The sequence below is a fragment of the Hyaena hyaena genome, unplaced genomic scaffold, assembly GCF_003009895.1.
Source record: "Hyaena hyaena isolate Hyena2069 unplaced genomic scaffold, ASM300989v1 scaffold_237, whole genome shotgun sequence".
In the NCBI taxonomy this organism is placed as follows: Eukaryota; Metazoa; Chordata; class Mammalia; order Carnivora; family Hyaenidae; genus Hyaena; species Hyaena hyaena.
Window position 1 is genome coordinate 1,224,234 of NW_024080874.1, and position 14,177 is coordinate 1,238,410.

Genomic DNA, 14,177 nt, shown 5'->3' on the forward strand with positions numbered 1-14,177 from the left:
GAGCTGGCTATCAGCAAAGAGCCCATCACGGGGCTGGAATCCACGAACCCGTGAGATCATGACCTGAGCTGAAGTCGGACGCTTAACCCACTGAGCCACCCAAGCTCAGTCATGATCTTGCAGTTAGTGAGTTCGGTCTTATTAAAGCTGTTCAGCAGAGATTCAAGCCATAAGTAAACACCAGAGACCCCAACTCTACCTTTGATCCAGTACCTTCCTTACTCGGTCATAACCCCTCCCTCTCTGAAGGCTACTCATCTTTGCCTTTTCCTCACCCCAGAGCAGACCCCTTCTTGTCATCTCTCCACCCAGGCAATCTTCCCTGCCCTCCCCAGAGCTATCTAGGAGTCTTCTACACCTGCAAGACAAAGCCCAGAGAAAGGACCCACTCATGGGCTGGCTGTTCACCCCCTGGACTCCAGAGAGCAGTTACCTGTGATCCAAACTGGGGTGGAAGGGAATTGAAACTGAAGCAGCATCTGTCATTCCTCCACTCATCAGATATTAATTATATGCCAGACGTTGGAGCAGGTACTGAGAATACAGGAGTGAATAAGAAGATCTCTGTCCCTGCCCTCATGCAACTTACAGTCTAGGTATCAGGAACAATAATACAGAAACAGTTTACTTTTGGAAGGAAATCTGGCCTCGAGGGTGACTTGGTACCCAGGAAAGTAGGCATATGATTCAGGGATAGGAGAGGAAGGTACTCAGGAGCCGCAGCCTAGGAGGGAATGAGTCTGCTCTGAAAGCTTGGCTGGATCCAGCCTGGGGGATGGGAGAGCCTCTGTGGGCACTGAATCCCTTACTCTAGAGGCTGAGGTTATTTCCAGGGTCCGTTTGTTGTCTCTTGTTTTCCAAACAGCACAGCAGAACCTCCTCTTCCCTCCCCCTCCCTACCAGATCGAGGCTATTTATGCCTAGTGACAAGCCTGAGGATCCCAGGGGGGGTGGCCTCAAGGACCTGGAGGGGCCTTGTGTCCCTGGCAGCCGCCAGTCCTCCCTCCCAGGCACAGGGAGGAAGCCAGAGGATTGGAAACTGTAGATAGAGGTGGGGAGGAGGGGTTCCCTCCACTTCCCTCCACCAACCCTGCAGTGCCCCATCCCTGCACACTCCTCACACCCCTCCCTGAGAAACCCAAAAATCATGGGGCCAAGGATTAGGGTCTCCCCTGGGCCTCAAAGGTCAAAGCTATTCCTGGGCATTGTGGAACCCAAGGCTGAACTTGTCTGTCCCAGCGTGCAGCTGGAGGTGAGGAGGTGGTAACTTCTGTTTTTGCCACTCAGAGTTGTGAAATCCAAGCCCTTCGAAGGTCCAGGCCCTGCCCGGGATGGGGGTCCTCTCCTTACTCCTTGTTTCCAGAGAACACCTTGCTTCCCACTAAAAGAGCCATGACAGCTGTCAAACACCCCCTCCGCACCCCCCCCCCCGCTTTAGCGGGCTTAAGTCCTCTTACGAACTCGGGTTAAGTGTGACCCCTGGGGGCAAGCTAGGAGGTGGGGGGGACATGAAGAGGGCATGTGCACTCTTGGCCCCCCAGGGGACCTTGGTAGGCTGGGTCCTGTACCCTTCGCCTGAGATCGAGTACGGCAGTCTCCCGCTGGCTGCTGGTGGGAGGGGTGGGGGAGGCAGGGAGTGAGGACAGAGAAAGTAGGGAGAGGACGGGGGCGGGGTCCTGGCTGCTCGGGAAGGTAGGGAGAGCTAGGTTAGACTGGGCCGGCCAAGGGGCCCTGGGGCGGGCTCCGGCCCAAAGACGAGGTGTGGGCGGGGTCTGCCACCACCCCCACTCCCACCCCCACCCCACCCCACCCCCGCCTCCGGGATGCGGGGCCGGGGCGGGGTCCGCACCCTGCGGGCAGGGGCGGCCGGGGGCGGGGTCCGGGCGGGGCGGGCCCCGCGCGCACTTCCTCGGGGAGGGGTTGGGGCCGAGCTCCCACTCGCCCACACAGTCCGTGTGCAGCCGGCACCCTCACCGGCAGCTCGCTTGGCCCCGGCTCGGCCCGGCCCGCAGGTACGAGCCGCCGCCGAGGGACGCGCGGCCCGGCCTCCCCGCTCCCGCCGCCCGCTTCGAGGTGAGGTCCCCGCCGTACCCGGCTCTGAATCCGGCTCTCGGCCCCGGCCCCCGCCCCCTGCCCGTGTCCGGCCGTGATAACCTGGGGGCGCGCTCGGACCGGGAGGCGCGGGGGCGCTGAGCCCCGGGGTGCCCACCCCCCCGCCCCGGACCACACCGATCCCGGCAGCCCGGCGGCGGGGCGGGGGCTGCTTCGAGACTTGGAGGGGGGAGGGGGCCAAGTTTGCAACGGAGAAGGCAGAGTCGAGTGAGGCTCCCAGAAAGTCCGGTGGAGCGAGACCGAGACAGGGATACGAGCGACAAGCTTAGATAGGGGCAGGCTCACGGATGCCCGAAGCAGAGACAGAGACTTGGGGCGTAGAGTCACCGAGAGCCGACCGGAGGCATAGGGAGGAACCCAGGTTTTGTGGAACGGAGCATTTGAAGGAGAAGCATACAGCGACCCCAGTGAACACGTTGTAGCTTTCTTCCCAGGGCCTTGCAGGGTCCTGGACAAGTAAGGGGCCCTAGAAGCCTAAGCTTCGTTAGCCTTATAGGTAGATCAGTCTCTGTGAGGCCTGTGGAGCAGTCCAGAAACTGGAGACAGAGACACACAGGAGCAGAGATGTTAAGAGAGAGAAGGGATAGGGTGGGGACCCCTTGGAGGCACTCAGATACCATGACTTGGGTGTACAGATGTAGAAACCCGCAGAGCTGGGCCCTTGCGAGCCGACTAGCCGGAGATACAGAGACGCTCAAAACGTAAAGACAGCTGAAGTGTGCAGAGACATAGGCATGCTGAGCCGGGCAGAGCTGGTCCTGGTGGAGGTGCGCTGACAGCTTGAGTCAGACCTGGAGAGACTCAGGCCTGAAAGACTGGGAAGCAAGGATGTGGGGGCTCATCCGAGCCCCTGTGAGGCAGAGGACCTGAGTCAGACTGAGATCAAAAAGGAGCCCCAGGCATACACCAAGACAGCCCCAACTTATTTTTAAACTCAGATCTTGGACACACTGCTTCAGCCCTGGGGGATCGGGGGTGAATGAACTGTTCCTCTCCCGTCCCCAGAGCAGCTGCTGGATCCTGCTTCCCACCCCTACCCCCCTTCCCCTAAACTGCTCTGACTCCCAGGCCCCATGGGGGGAGGGGTGGGGAGAAGGGAGAGTTTGGGGTTGGTGCCTGATAGCAGGATGTGGGGGGTGAGGGGAGTTAGGTTTCTCCCCTTAAATCTCCTGTCAGTTCCTAGGACTTGGGGGGAGGGGTCTGAGCTGATCCTGACTCACAGCTGTGGGGCCTGGCCAGGGTCCTCCTGGACAGTGGGGGGAGCGGGGAGAGTTGAGGGGTTGGCATGGGTAGTTGGAAAGGCTTCTGGTCGTCTTCCAATCGCGGGGTTAGCAGCTGGGGAGAAGAGTCAGGCTCCTATGCTAGTGATGTCACCAAGTATCTCCCGCGTCCCTGCTCTGAATGTTGACCATCCCCTTTACCACCATTGCAGCATTTTTAGAGAGAAAAACAGGAAAGGGCTCTGGGCCGGGAAGCAGGGAACCTGGCCTCTCTGAGACCTGAGTGACCTTGGGCCTGGCTTGTGGCTGGTTACTGTACTCAACTGTAAGATGGGGATGATACCCTGTCGTGCCTGCCTTTTGTGAGATCCAGTGAATTGGTGGCTGGGGTTGCACTTTGTGAGAGGCGAAGCAGCACGCAGGAGTGCTGTGTACCTGTGTGAGGGGCCTTAAGAGTTACGCTCACTGGGGTCAGGCTGGCCCCACCGATCTTCTCAGCCAGCCCCATGGCCTGAGCCTCTTTGCTTCCCCTAGCAGAACTGGAAGTGGGGGGGGTCCCTCTTTATTCTCTCCCTGAGTTTACCCTGAGAACGTCCAGGTCAAAACCCAGGCCAGCTCCCTGACCCAGGCCCGGCTCAGAAACTTGTCTGATCCCAGTGTGAGTGGGGCTAATAATAAAACCACCGATGGCTACCATTTACTGACTATTCACTTTTTGCCAGGTGCTTTCCAAGCACCAACATTTAGGCCTCACAACAGCCTCAGGAGTAGGAGGTAGTTTTAGCTGAGAAAACAGGCCCAGGGGGCTTCAGTGACTTGCCCAAGATCACCCAGCTAGTATGTGAACAAGTCAGGATTCAGACCCACATGCCACATTTGGGCCTCTACACACTCCATGCCGCAGCTATTTATATAGCCATTCTGAACTCTGGGAGGTGCCAGATGTGTGTGTCTGGGTCAGGTGTAGGAGTGAGGTGTGTGTGTGTGCGTGTGTGTGTGTGTGTGTGTGTGTGTACGCGCACGTACCTGTTTATGTTGGTGGGAGCAGGGGCTGGGAGCCATCTGGCAGGCTGAGCAGTCTCCCCTGCGCGCACGCACACACGTACCCCACCGACTAGCCATGAAGGAATATAAGATTGGCTCTCTTCGGTTCCTTAGTCCTGCCAGGGAAAGTGGGAGGGAGATGAGGAGGAAGGGGGATGGGCAGGGACAGGTGGGCCTTGATAGTGCCCTTCACTCTGTCCTCATTAAAGCCCAGCTGGACAGACTAAGGGACTAGAGAATTCTGGGAAGGAAACAAGCCATGCGCATACCCTATTTGGGGTGCCCCTGTCTCCGAGTGGTGACTGCGTCCCAGGGGATGGCCCCAGAGCTAGCCTGGGCCTGGGAAGGTGATGGCTGCTGTGGGCCAAGCCAGGAAGGAAGGAAAAGACCCAGGGCACTCCTGGACAGACCCGTGGCCACATTCCACCTGTGTGGCCCCCTGCTGCCCAGTGGCTGACAGCCCAGACCACACTCAGATGTTGGGCCAGAGGAAACCCAGGCCTGACTAGTAGGGAGCGGACTGAGAAGGAGGGCTCTGCTCTACCCTACAGCATAACTCTGCCCCAGAAGTCACCTCTCGGAAGACTCCAGCCCCTGGAGGCCTCATGGCCTGGCCCAGGGTACGAACTTTGTCCCTCCCCACAACACACACATACAAGTTGTACAGAGGGTAGTTTTGAGTTCACAAACCATCCCTTCAAGAGCCAGGCCCTCCAGGCTTGGGGCATTTGCTGGCGCCTGGAGTCTGAACTCCAAGCCAGAGCAATGCTTCTTGGCCAGAATTTCCCACTGGGGGTGGCTGAGAAGAGGAGGCTTTTCCTTCAGCTTGAGCCTGGGCAGGCTCTGGGGACTGCCAGCTACTGGGGTGTATGCGGGGAGGGCGTAGTGGGTTGGTGGGTTCCTTTGTCCTCCCCAGGCTCCTGAAGCTGTGGGAACATCCCCTTCCTCTGAGTCCTGGTACTTCCCCTTCACCCACCCTGAGATCCAAGCCCTTAGACCACAGGCTTCATGATGAAGGAGGCTGGGGGTGGGGAGCTCCGAATCTGGGGCTCCAGGCTGGAGTCGGGGCAGCAGAAGGGACTGAGAACCCCACTTCCCGGCCCCCCCCCACCTCCCCATGCTCCTGTTCCAGAGGCAGCTGTGTGGATGACCTCATCCCACAAACATGCTTTGTTCCTGAGAAAATGGAAAGTGTCTGAGGTTTGGTGGGGGCTGGGTGTCTGCAGCAGCAGCTCTCAGGGCTCCCCCTTGCCTGACTCCCCACCCAAGAGGGGGCCTGACTGGGGAGAAAATGTCTTCTCTGGCTCCCACTCTCACCCTCCATTCCCCCTGCCCCAAACCCTTAGAAACCAGAAAAGCTGGGGAGAGGCTGTTTCTCCCAGAGGCAGGGGGAGGGAAAAAATGACCCCAGAGGATGGAAAGATCTGCCGGGAGTGGATGCCTGGTTGGAGATGGCAGGGGCGCCCTCATAATCTCCATCTTTAGTTTACCTCTCCCTCTCCTGACAACTCTGTTCCCTTTTCTCTCCTCTGTTGCTGGTCGAACCTGACATCTGGCCATCGGTACTGCCACAGCTGCTGCAGATGTTGCAGGCCAAGGCTGCCCAAGCTGGTGTGACCAGAAACCCAGCAGGGGCCAGAGTGGGGTGAGGGCAGAGGGTCCAGCTGGGGAAGCTTGACTGTGTCCAGCTTGCAGGACTTCCTTCCTGCTTAAACCTAGGCTGAGCCTCTCCAGTCCTTGCTTGGGATGATTCTCTGGGAGGGAGGCCCGAGGTGACTTCCACCTCCATCATTCGCCACCTAACACCCTTCTGCAAAGTATGTTCACAACCCTATGCTCCTTACTCCAGAGTTCTGGCTAGAGGTTCCTTTTCCCATATCCCTGGGGCCCCTTCCTAGGAGTCAGGAGAGGGTGAGGGGATATAGAGTGGGGTGGCTCCCTGCCCCTGCTGTTTCCCCTCAGGGACAGTAGGGACAGTGGAAGCTACACTCGCTGGGGCAGGAAATGAGTCACTGACCCAGGAAAAGCCCCCTCCCCCCAGATCGGCCAGGGCCCAGATAAGAAAACAACTTCTGCTTCCTGATTTTTTTCCTGACCCCTTCTCTCCCTCCCCCCGCAAAACCCCGTTAAATGCAGAAATAAACATGCAGGGGGTGCCTGGGTAGCTCAGTCAGTTGAGTGTCCTACTCTTGATTTTGATCCCTGATCCCAGGGTAATGGGACCGAGCCCTGCGTCAGGCTCCTCGCTGAGTGTGGAACCTGCTTGAGATTGTCTGTCTAGCTCCTTCTGCCCCTCCACCTTGGTCGTGTGCTCTCTCTGTGTCTCTCTCAAATAATTAATTGGTTTAAAAAAAAAAAACAGAGGGGCGCCTGGGTGGTTCAGTCGATTAAGCGTCCGACTTCGGCTCAGATCATGATCTCGTGGTTCGTGGGTTCAAGCCCCGCGTCGGGCTCTGTGCTGACAGCTCAGAGCCTAGAGCCTGCTTCAGATTCTGTATCTCCCTCTCTCTGCCCCTCCCCCACTCTCACACACGTGTGTGTGCGTGCATGCATGCACGTGCGCACTCTCTCAAAAAAAAAAATCTTAAAAAAAAAACAGAAACGTGTAGGACTCCTTAGCTTCCAGAAGCATCCTTTCCTCATCATGACCTGTTCTGACCTGGCATTTCTTATGCCTGGTCTCTCGCAAAGGGCTTTTACAAAGGGCCAGCCCTTCTGGGTGACCCACGCCCCACCTTTTACCCCTGGCAGGGCTCACTCACAGCCACCATGAGCGAGGCCTTTGACTGTGCGAAATGCAGCGAGTCCCTATACGGCCGCAAATATATCCAGACAGATGACGGCCCCTACTGCGTGCCCTGCTATGACAATACCTTCGCCAACACATGTGCTGAGTGCCAGCAGCTTATCGGGCATGACTCAAGGGTAAGGACTGGCCCGGACAGGGCAAAGAGTGGGTGGAGGCTGGCCGAGGGGGCAAAGGTGCCAATGCCCCTTGCCACGCCCCGCAGGAGCTGTTCTATGAAGACCGCCACTTCCACGAGGGCTGCTTCCGCTGCTGCCGCTGCCAGCGCTCCCTGGCCGACGAGCCCTTCACTTGCCAGGACAGTGAGCTGCTCTGCAATGACTGCTACTGCAGCGCCTTCTCGTCGCAGTGCTCTGCCTGCGGGGAGCCCGTCATGCCTGGTACGTCCCCCGTTGCGGGGGGGAGGGGGCTCGCCGTGTGTGGGACCGGGTGCCCGCATCTGGGTAGGGTTCTCGCACGTGCAAGGGGCTGGTACACATATGGTACGTACATGGAGGCTGACTGGCTAACACCCGCACACACGGCACCTTTCTGGAAATCTAGCGTATACAGGATTGGTCGTCCCCGGATGCTCCCGGGAGATGAGCATGCACGGGGACTGGCACACCCAGGTATACACATGAAAGCTGAGCGTGTACAGGAACGGACAAGCTTGGTACGTTCCTGAGGGTGTAGCGTGTGCCGCACCAGCAGGCCTGCTCTGTGCCTAAGGTTTACCGTGTACGGGCAGACTGACAAGCCTGATACACACCTGGGGGCTTAGCATGTATGAACATCTGCATGTTTGGTACATGCAGGAGTGAGAAGTGCAATGAGACCATCATGCTGGTGCACTGGGGCTTGGTGTATGCAGAGGCAGATACACAGAGGGCTTCACACGTTTGGTGACCTGCATGCCTAGCAGTTATGGGAGGATTGAGGATGTGTGGAGAATGACACGATTCGGACATGCAAAGGCTTAGCATGTACTGAATCGATCACATCCAGGGCATTAGAATTCTGTGTGGGTGAAGACTTGCTTGCCTAGTATTACGTAGCGTCCTTGTGTGTGTGCTAAAACCATCGTGTCTGGTGTATAAGGGCTTAGCGAGTACTGAGTCATCACGCCTGTGACACGGAGGCCTGATGTATGCTGAGATAGTCATGTCTGGTACCTATGGGGCCTTCGCATATGCCAACTCCTCATGTCTACATCACGGGAGACTAGCATGTGCCCAGTTAGCATGTGCAGTGTGTGGGGGAGGATAGCGTGTGCCATTTACGGGGCAAGGGCCCTGCTGCATGTGCATGGATCCCACCCTGCTTAGGCTGTGGGAACAGCGGGATGCTCCGGGGGGGGGGGGGGCAGCACAGGGTGGCACTCAGGACTTAACGACACAGCCTCTGAGCGGGATCCCTGTTCCCCACAGGGTCCCGGAAGCTGGAATACGGAGGCCAGACGTGGCACGAGCACTGCTTCCTGTGCAGTGGCTGTGAGCAGCCGCTGGGCTCCCGCTCCTTTGTGCCCGACAAGGGCGCTCACTACTGCGTGCCCTGCTACGAGAACAAGTTTGCGCCTCGCTGCGCCCGCTGCAGCAAGGTGGGCGCTGGGCAGGGTGGGGTGGGGTGGGGGGCGAGCCAGGCTCTGTTGTGGGGTGGGAACCACCACTCCCGCCCCTGCTGACAGATGCTGCCCCCCTAGACGCTGACACAGGGTGGCGTGACCTACCGTGACCAGCCCTGGCATCGAGAATGCCTGGTCTGCACAGGGTGCCAGACGCCCCTGGCCGGGCAGCAGTTCACTTCGCGGGATGACGACCCGTACTGCGTGGCCTGTTTTGGAGAACTCTTTGCACCCAAGTGCAGCAGCTGCAAGCGCCCCATCACAGGTGGGACAAGGGTCAAAGGACAGAGCGGGTAGGGTGCAGGCAAGGGAATGGGATCTGGTGTCGGGTGACGCTGAGGGACAGGACCGCGCTACGGATCCACAGAGCTAACCTCCAGCCTCCCTTCAGGACTCGGTGGAGGCAAGTATGTGTCCTTCGAAGACCGCCACTGGCACCACAGCTGCTTCTCCTGCGCGCGCTGCTCCACCTCCCTGGTGGGTCAAGGTTTCGTGCCAGATGGAGACCAAGTACTGTGCCAGGGCTGCAGCCAAGCAGGACCCTGAGCCAGGACTCCTGGGCCCAGGGCCCCCCAAACCAGGGCTCCAGGACTAAGCCTCCTTTTCCAAACCACCTTCGGGACCCAGCACCCCCCCCCGCCCAAAATTGGGGCTCCTCCTGGGCTTCAGGATTCAGCCTTTCTGCTCCAACATCTCCAAACTGGTACTCCCTGAACCAGGGCCCCCAAACCTGGGCTGTGATGGGGCCTCTAAATCCCCTCCGCCAAGCTAGACTCCCCCTACAGTCTGGGTTCCCCGGATACCAAGCCCTCTCCCCAAATCAGAGCTCTAGACCCAGCCCTCCAAACCTGGACTCTGGGACCCAGGCCCCCTTTGATCTAGACTTCTTTCCTGTGACGTTAGGTCCTCTGCGGGTGCCTGAGAAGTCCTTGAAAGTGGACAATACTCAGGTTTGACCCTCACCACCCTCATCCCACCCTGTTCCCCAGGGCTGGGGCTCTCTGGGCAACAAAACAAGCGTTCACCGTTTAAGCGGGTCCTAGAGTACAGGGTTTTGCCCACCCGGTGTCTGTCGAGTGTTTTCTCCTTTCTTTTGAGCTCCATTCTGCCCAGAGATGGGCAGAGGGGTGAGACTGGCTCACCCCGCCCTTCCAGATTCTGCAATAAAGCAGTGTGAGGAAGCGAAGGCCTCTGTGTGTTTGTCTGGGGGTGGGGGTGGGGGGTGGGGGGAGGTTCCCTGGCAGAGAGGGAGGCTCTGAGGCTCTTCCAGACCTCCTCCGTGCAGGGCAGAGGAGGAAGCCGCTGGGATGGGAAATCTCCAGAGAACGGGAATCCCTATGCTGCTAGCGTCCCTCTCAGGCTCCGCCAACCTCCCCTCTGCTGGCGAAGGACTTTTTCCTCCGGGTGGGGAGGGGAGGGAGGGGTTTGGGGGAGGTCCCGAACGGGAGCGGAGTTGGCAGTGGGTTCCCTGTCCGGTACAAACCGCCCCCCCCCCCATTAGCAGCTCTTCCCAAATCCCGCTGAGCACCCGGTATGGATTCCCAATCTGGGCCCAGACCCTCAACGCCCTTCCCCCTCTTCCCGAGGATTAGCGGAGGCGGCCCGGGATCCGCTCGCGGCCGCACGTTTTTTGCCAAAAAAGGCAAGGATGCAGCTGCACGCGCCGCGGGAACATCTGGATCCGATTCCCGGCATGAATGGGTCACGGCCCCGCCCCCCCCGTGATTCAGGGGCGGAGGCGGGAGTGAACAAGGGGGGCTGTCCCCCAAAGTGGGGAGATGGGGCGGAGCGCTGTTCCCCTCTCCGGGTGTCCGATGCCCGCTGCCCCTGCCCCGCCCTCGGCCCCCCCGTCGGTCGGAGGTGCACTGGGGTGCACTCGCGGCGCGCGCGGTTTAGGGCGCTCCGCGTCGCGCCCGCAGCCTCCTGGGGTGGGGACCCGAGCTGCGGTGCGGACGGACCTCCGTGTGGTGGGGGAGGGGCCCTCCGGTCCGGCAGAACCGCGTGATCGTATGTATCTCATACTAAATCCTGCCAGAAATCCTATGAGGCGGGCATTTTTCCATTTCGCAGAGGTGGAGACTCTGCTTGCCAGTTCCCCAAAGTCACCTAGGTAATCACAGGTGGATTACTTTCAGACTGCCTCCTGGGCCCGATTCAAATCCTAAACTTTCTGAGACTGTGGTTGACATTTTCAACAGACCTTTACAAATACCCAGCATGTGTCCTTATAATTAATAATCACATGTTTACATTTTTGTCTCTTTCTCCCATCGGCTTCTATGAGGATTGGGCTCACGCCCGCCTTGCTCACTCTTCTATTTTCAACTCCCGCCACTTACTACTTGTTCAATAAATACTTGTTGAGGAAGAGTAGTCCAACTAGAAAACAGCTGGTGCAGAGAACGGGAGGCTTGAAAAAACATATGGCGCTTTGGGGAAGCAGCAAATAATTTCATTTGGAGGAAATGCCAAGAGACTAAAATGGCAGGCAGAGGCCAGGTCACAAAAACTCCAACGCTAAGTTAAACAGACTTCACCCTGCAGATAAGCCGCCAGTGGAAATGTTTAAGCAGGGGCATAAGATGATCACTCTGGCTACAGCATGAATAATGGATTGCAGGGGTAAGATGAGAAGGCTCCTGCAGGAAGCTAGTACACTGGTCCAGGTGAGCGATAAAGAGGCAGGTGGCATCAGGAGTGGAAAAGACAGGACTTGGTGACTGGTTTGATGGGCTGGAGAAGGAGAAGGTTTTAGGGGAAGGAAGGTGAATGGTTTTGCTTAAGTGGCCCACCCACCTTAGAGGAAGAGATGTACAGGTACCGTGTCATTGAGTTCAAGATAAACGTTTTTCAGATTTAACATCCTGGAAACCCAGATGCACTGTGTAATGGTAGACATGCAATAGTTGGACAAGGTTTTCTTTCTTAGGGGAACATAAAATAATGATGGAGTTAACATTTGATGACATCTCATATTTGATGAGGTATCCTAGATCCCAAAACCTACCCCCCACACCCCAACCACAGTCTCTCCAATCTTTTTTTTCTTTTTAAAATTTTTTGTAATGTTTTATTTATTTCTGAGAGAGAGAGAGAGAGAGACAGTGTGAGCAGGAGAGGGTCAGAGAGAGAGGGAGATACAGAATCTGAAACAGGCCCCAGGCTCTGAGCTGGCTGTCAACACAGAGCTTGATGCGGGGCTCGAACCCAAAAACCATGAGATCATGACCTGACCCGAAGTCAGATGCTCAACCGACTGGGCCACCCAGGTGCCCCTGCAGTCTCTCCAATCTTGAATGGAGATTTCCCACCTCTTTTCTAGAAGTGCAAGGAAAGCCTCTGGTGAGGACTTTTGCCTGGAGTGCTCTCCCTACCGTTTAGATCTTGCTTAAATTTTTAGACATAAATATAACCCTCACAACACCCCATCAGCAGGCAAGATGAGAGTCATTATCTCTGCGTTATTTTTCAAACTTTAAAAAACAAAAAGCAATGCATTCTTATTGTAGAAAAATTGGAGAATTCCTAAAAGTAAAGAGAATAGGTAAATCACTAATAATTCCTGGAGATATTATAGCCTCCTAGTTCTTTTTCTGTTAAGTATGCATGTGCATATACATATCTTTATTTTTAGGACTTTTTTATTTCATTTATTTATTTATTTATAATTTTTTTAACATTTTATTTATTTTCAAGAGACAGCATGAGTGGGGGAGGGCAAAGAGAAAGGGAGACATAGAATCAGAAGCAGGTTCCAGGCTCTGATCTGTCAGCACAGAGCCCAATGCAGGCTGGAATCCACGAACTGCGAGATCATAACCTGAGCCAAAGTTGGACGCTTAGCCTACTGAGCTACCCAGGCACCCATTTTTGGGGCTTTTTAAAAATGTTTATTTTTGAGAAGGGGGAGGGACAGAGAGAGAGGGAGACAGAGGATCTAAATGGGGCCCCAACAGCTGAGAGTGGAGAGCCCAATGCAGGGCTCAAACCCACAAATCTCAAGATCATGATCTGAGCTGAAGTTGGACACATAATCAGCTGAGCCACTCAAGAGTCCCTTCATTTTTAGTTTTTTATTTTTAAGTTTATTTATTTATTTTGAGAGAGATAGAGACAGCGCAAGTAGGGAGGGGCGGGGGGGGGGGAGGGGAGACAAAGAATCCCAAGCATGCTCCACACTGTTAGCTCAGAGCCCAACGCAGGTCTCAAACCCATGAAACTGAGAGATCATGATCTGAGCCGAAACCAACAGTTGGACGCTCAACAGACTGAGCCACTCAGTCACCCCTCTTCATTTTTAGTTTTAAGTTTATTTTTCAATTTGAAAAAATAGTGCATCTATATGTTAAGAAAAAAACTTTTAATGCTGGGAATATAGAAAGAAAAATTTCCCTCCTGTAACAGATCTTCCAGGATCTCTTCTCATTAACAACTACTGTTTACTGTTACTTGGATATCCTCACAGAAATAATCTATTTGTGCATCTATTTTTATGCTCAAAATTATGCATCTATATCTTTTTCACTTTGTGTGGCCATCTTTCCATTGAGTTTATATAGATTTTTTTAACAGATTTATTTTTTTAAAAAATTTTAGTGTTTATTTATTTTTGAGAGAGAGACAGAGACAAAGTGTGAGTAGGGGAGGGGCAGAGAGAGAGGGAGACACAAAATGTGGAAGCAGGCTCCAGGCTCCAGGCTCTGAGCTGTGAGCCCAGAGCCCTAAGAGGGGTTCAAACCCACGGACCCCAAGATCACAACCTGAACTGAAGTTGGTCGCTTAACCGATGGAGCCACCCAGGCGCCCCCTTAACAGCTTTATTGAGGGGATGAGTTACATGCCATAAAATTCACCCACTTTGAGTGTACAGTTTAATCACCTTGAGCAAATTTGATACTGTTGTGGAACTATTGCCACGATCCAATTTGAGAACATTTCGATCTGGGCACCTGGGTGTCTCAGGCCCTCTCTGACCCTCTCCCTCTCTCTCTGACCCTCCCCTACTCATGCTGTCTCTCTCTCTCTCAAAAATAAATAAAACATTAAAAAATTAAAAAAGAGAGAGAACATTTCGATCACCACCAAGTTTGCTGTCACTCAGACCTCACCTCCAGCGACAACCACTCAGTTTCCACAGACTTGCCTATCTGGACATTTCATCTGGATATATCCTATGACATTTTTTGTGTATGGCTTCTTTTACTGAATGTGATATTTTCATGGTGCATTCATACTATAGCATTCCTTTACTGCTGAATAATGCCCCACATTTTGCTTGACTATTCACCAGTTAATGGATGTTGAGGCTGCGACCAGTTTTTGTTGATTATAAATAACGCTGCTACAAACGTCTGAATATATGGGAATACGTCTAATTTCCATACCTAGAAAT

The 14,177-nt window shown here is 55.3% G+C and overlaps 1 protein-coding gene across 1 annotated transcript; it reads left to right on the plus strand.

Moving 5' to 3' along the window:
* Positions 1-1,951: 1,951 nt before the first annotated feature.
* Positions 1,952-9,971, plus strand: FHL3 (four and a half LIM domains 3). The gene is made up of 6 exons (XM_039244492.1): positions 1,952-2,073; positions 7,128-7,301; positions 7,388-7,562; positions 8,592-8,761; positions 8,864-9,050; positions 9,177-9,971. The coding sequence occupies exons 2-6, from the start codon at positions 7,146-7,148 to the stop codon at positions 9,329-9,331; spliced, it is 843 nt and encodes a 280-aa protein (XP_039100423.1). The 5' UTR covers positions 1,952-2,073; positions 7,128-7,145; the 3' UTR covers positions 9,332-9,971.
* Positions 9,972-14,177: the final 4,206 nt, after the last annotated feature.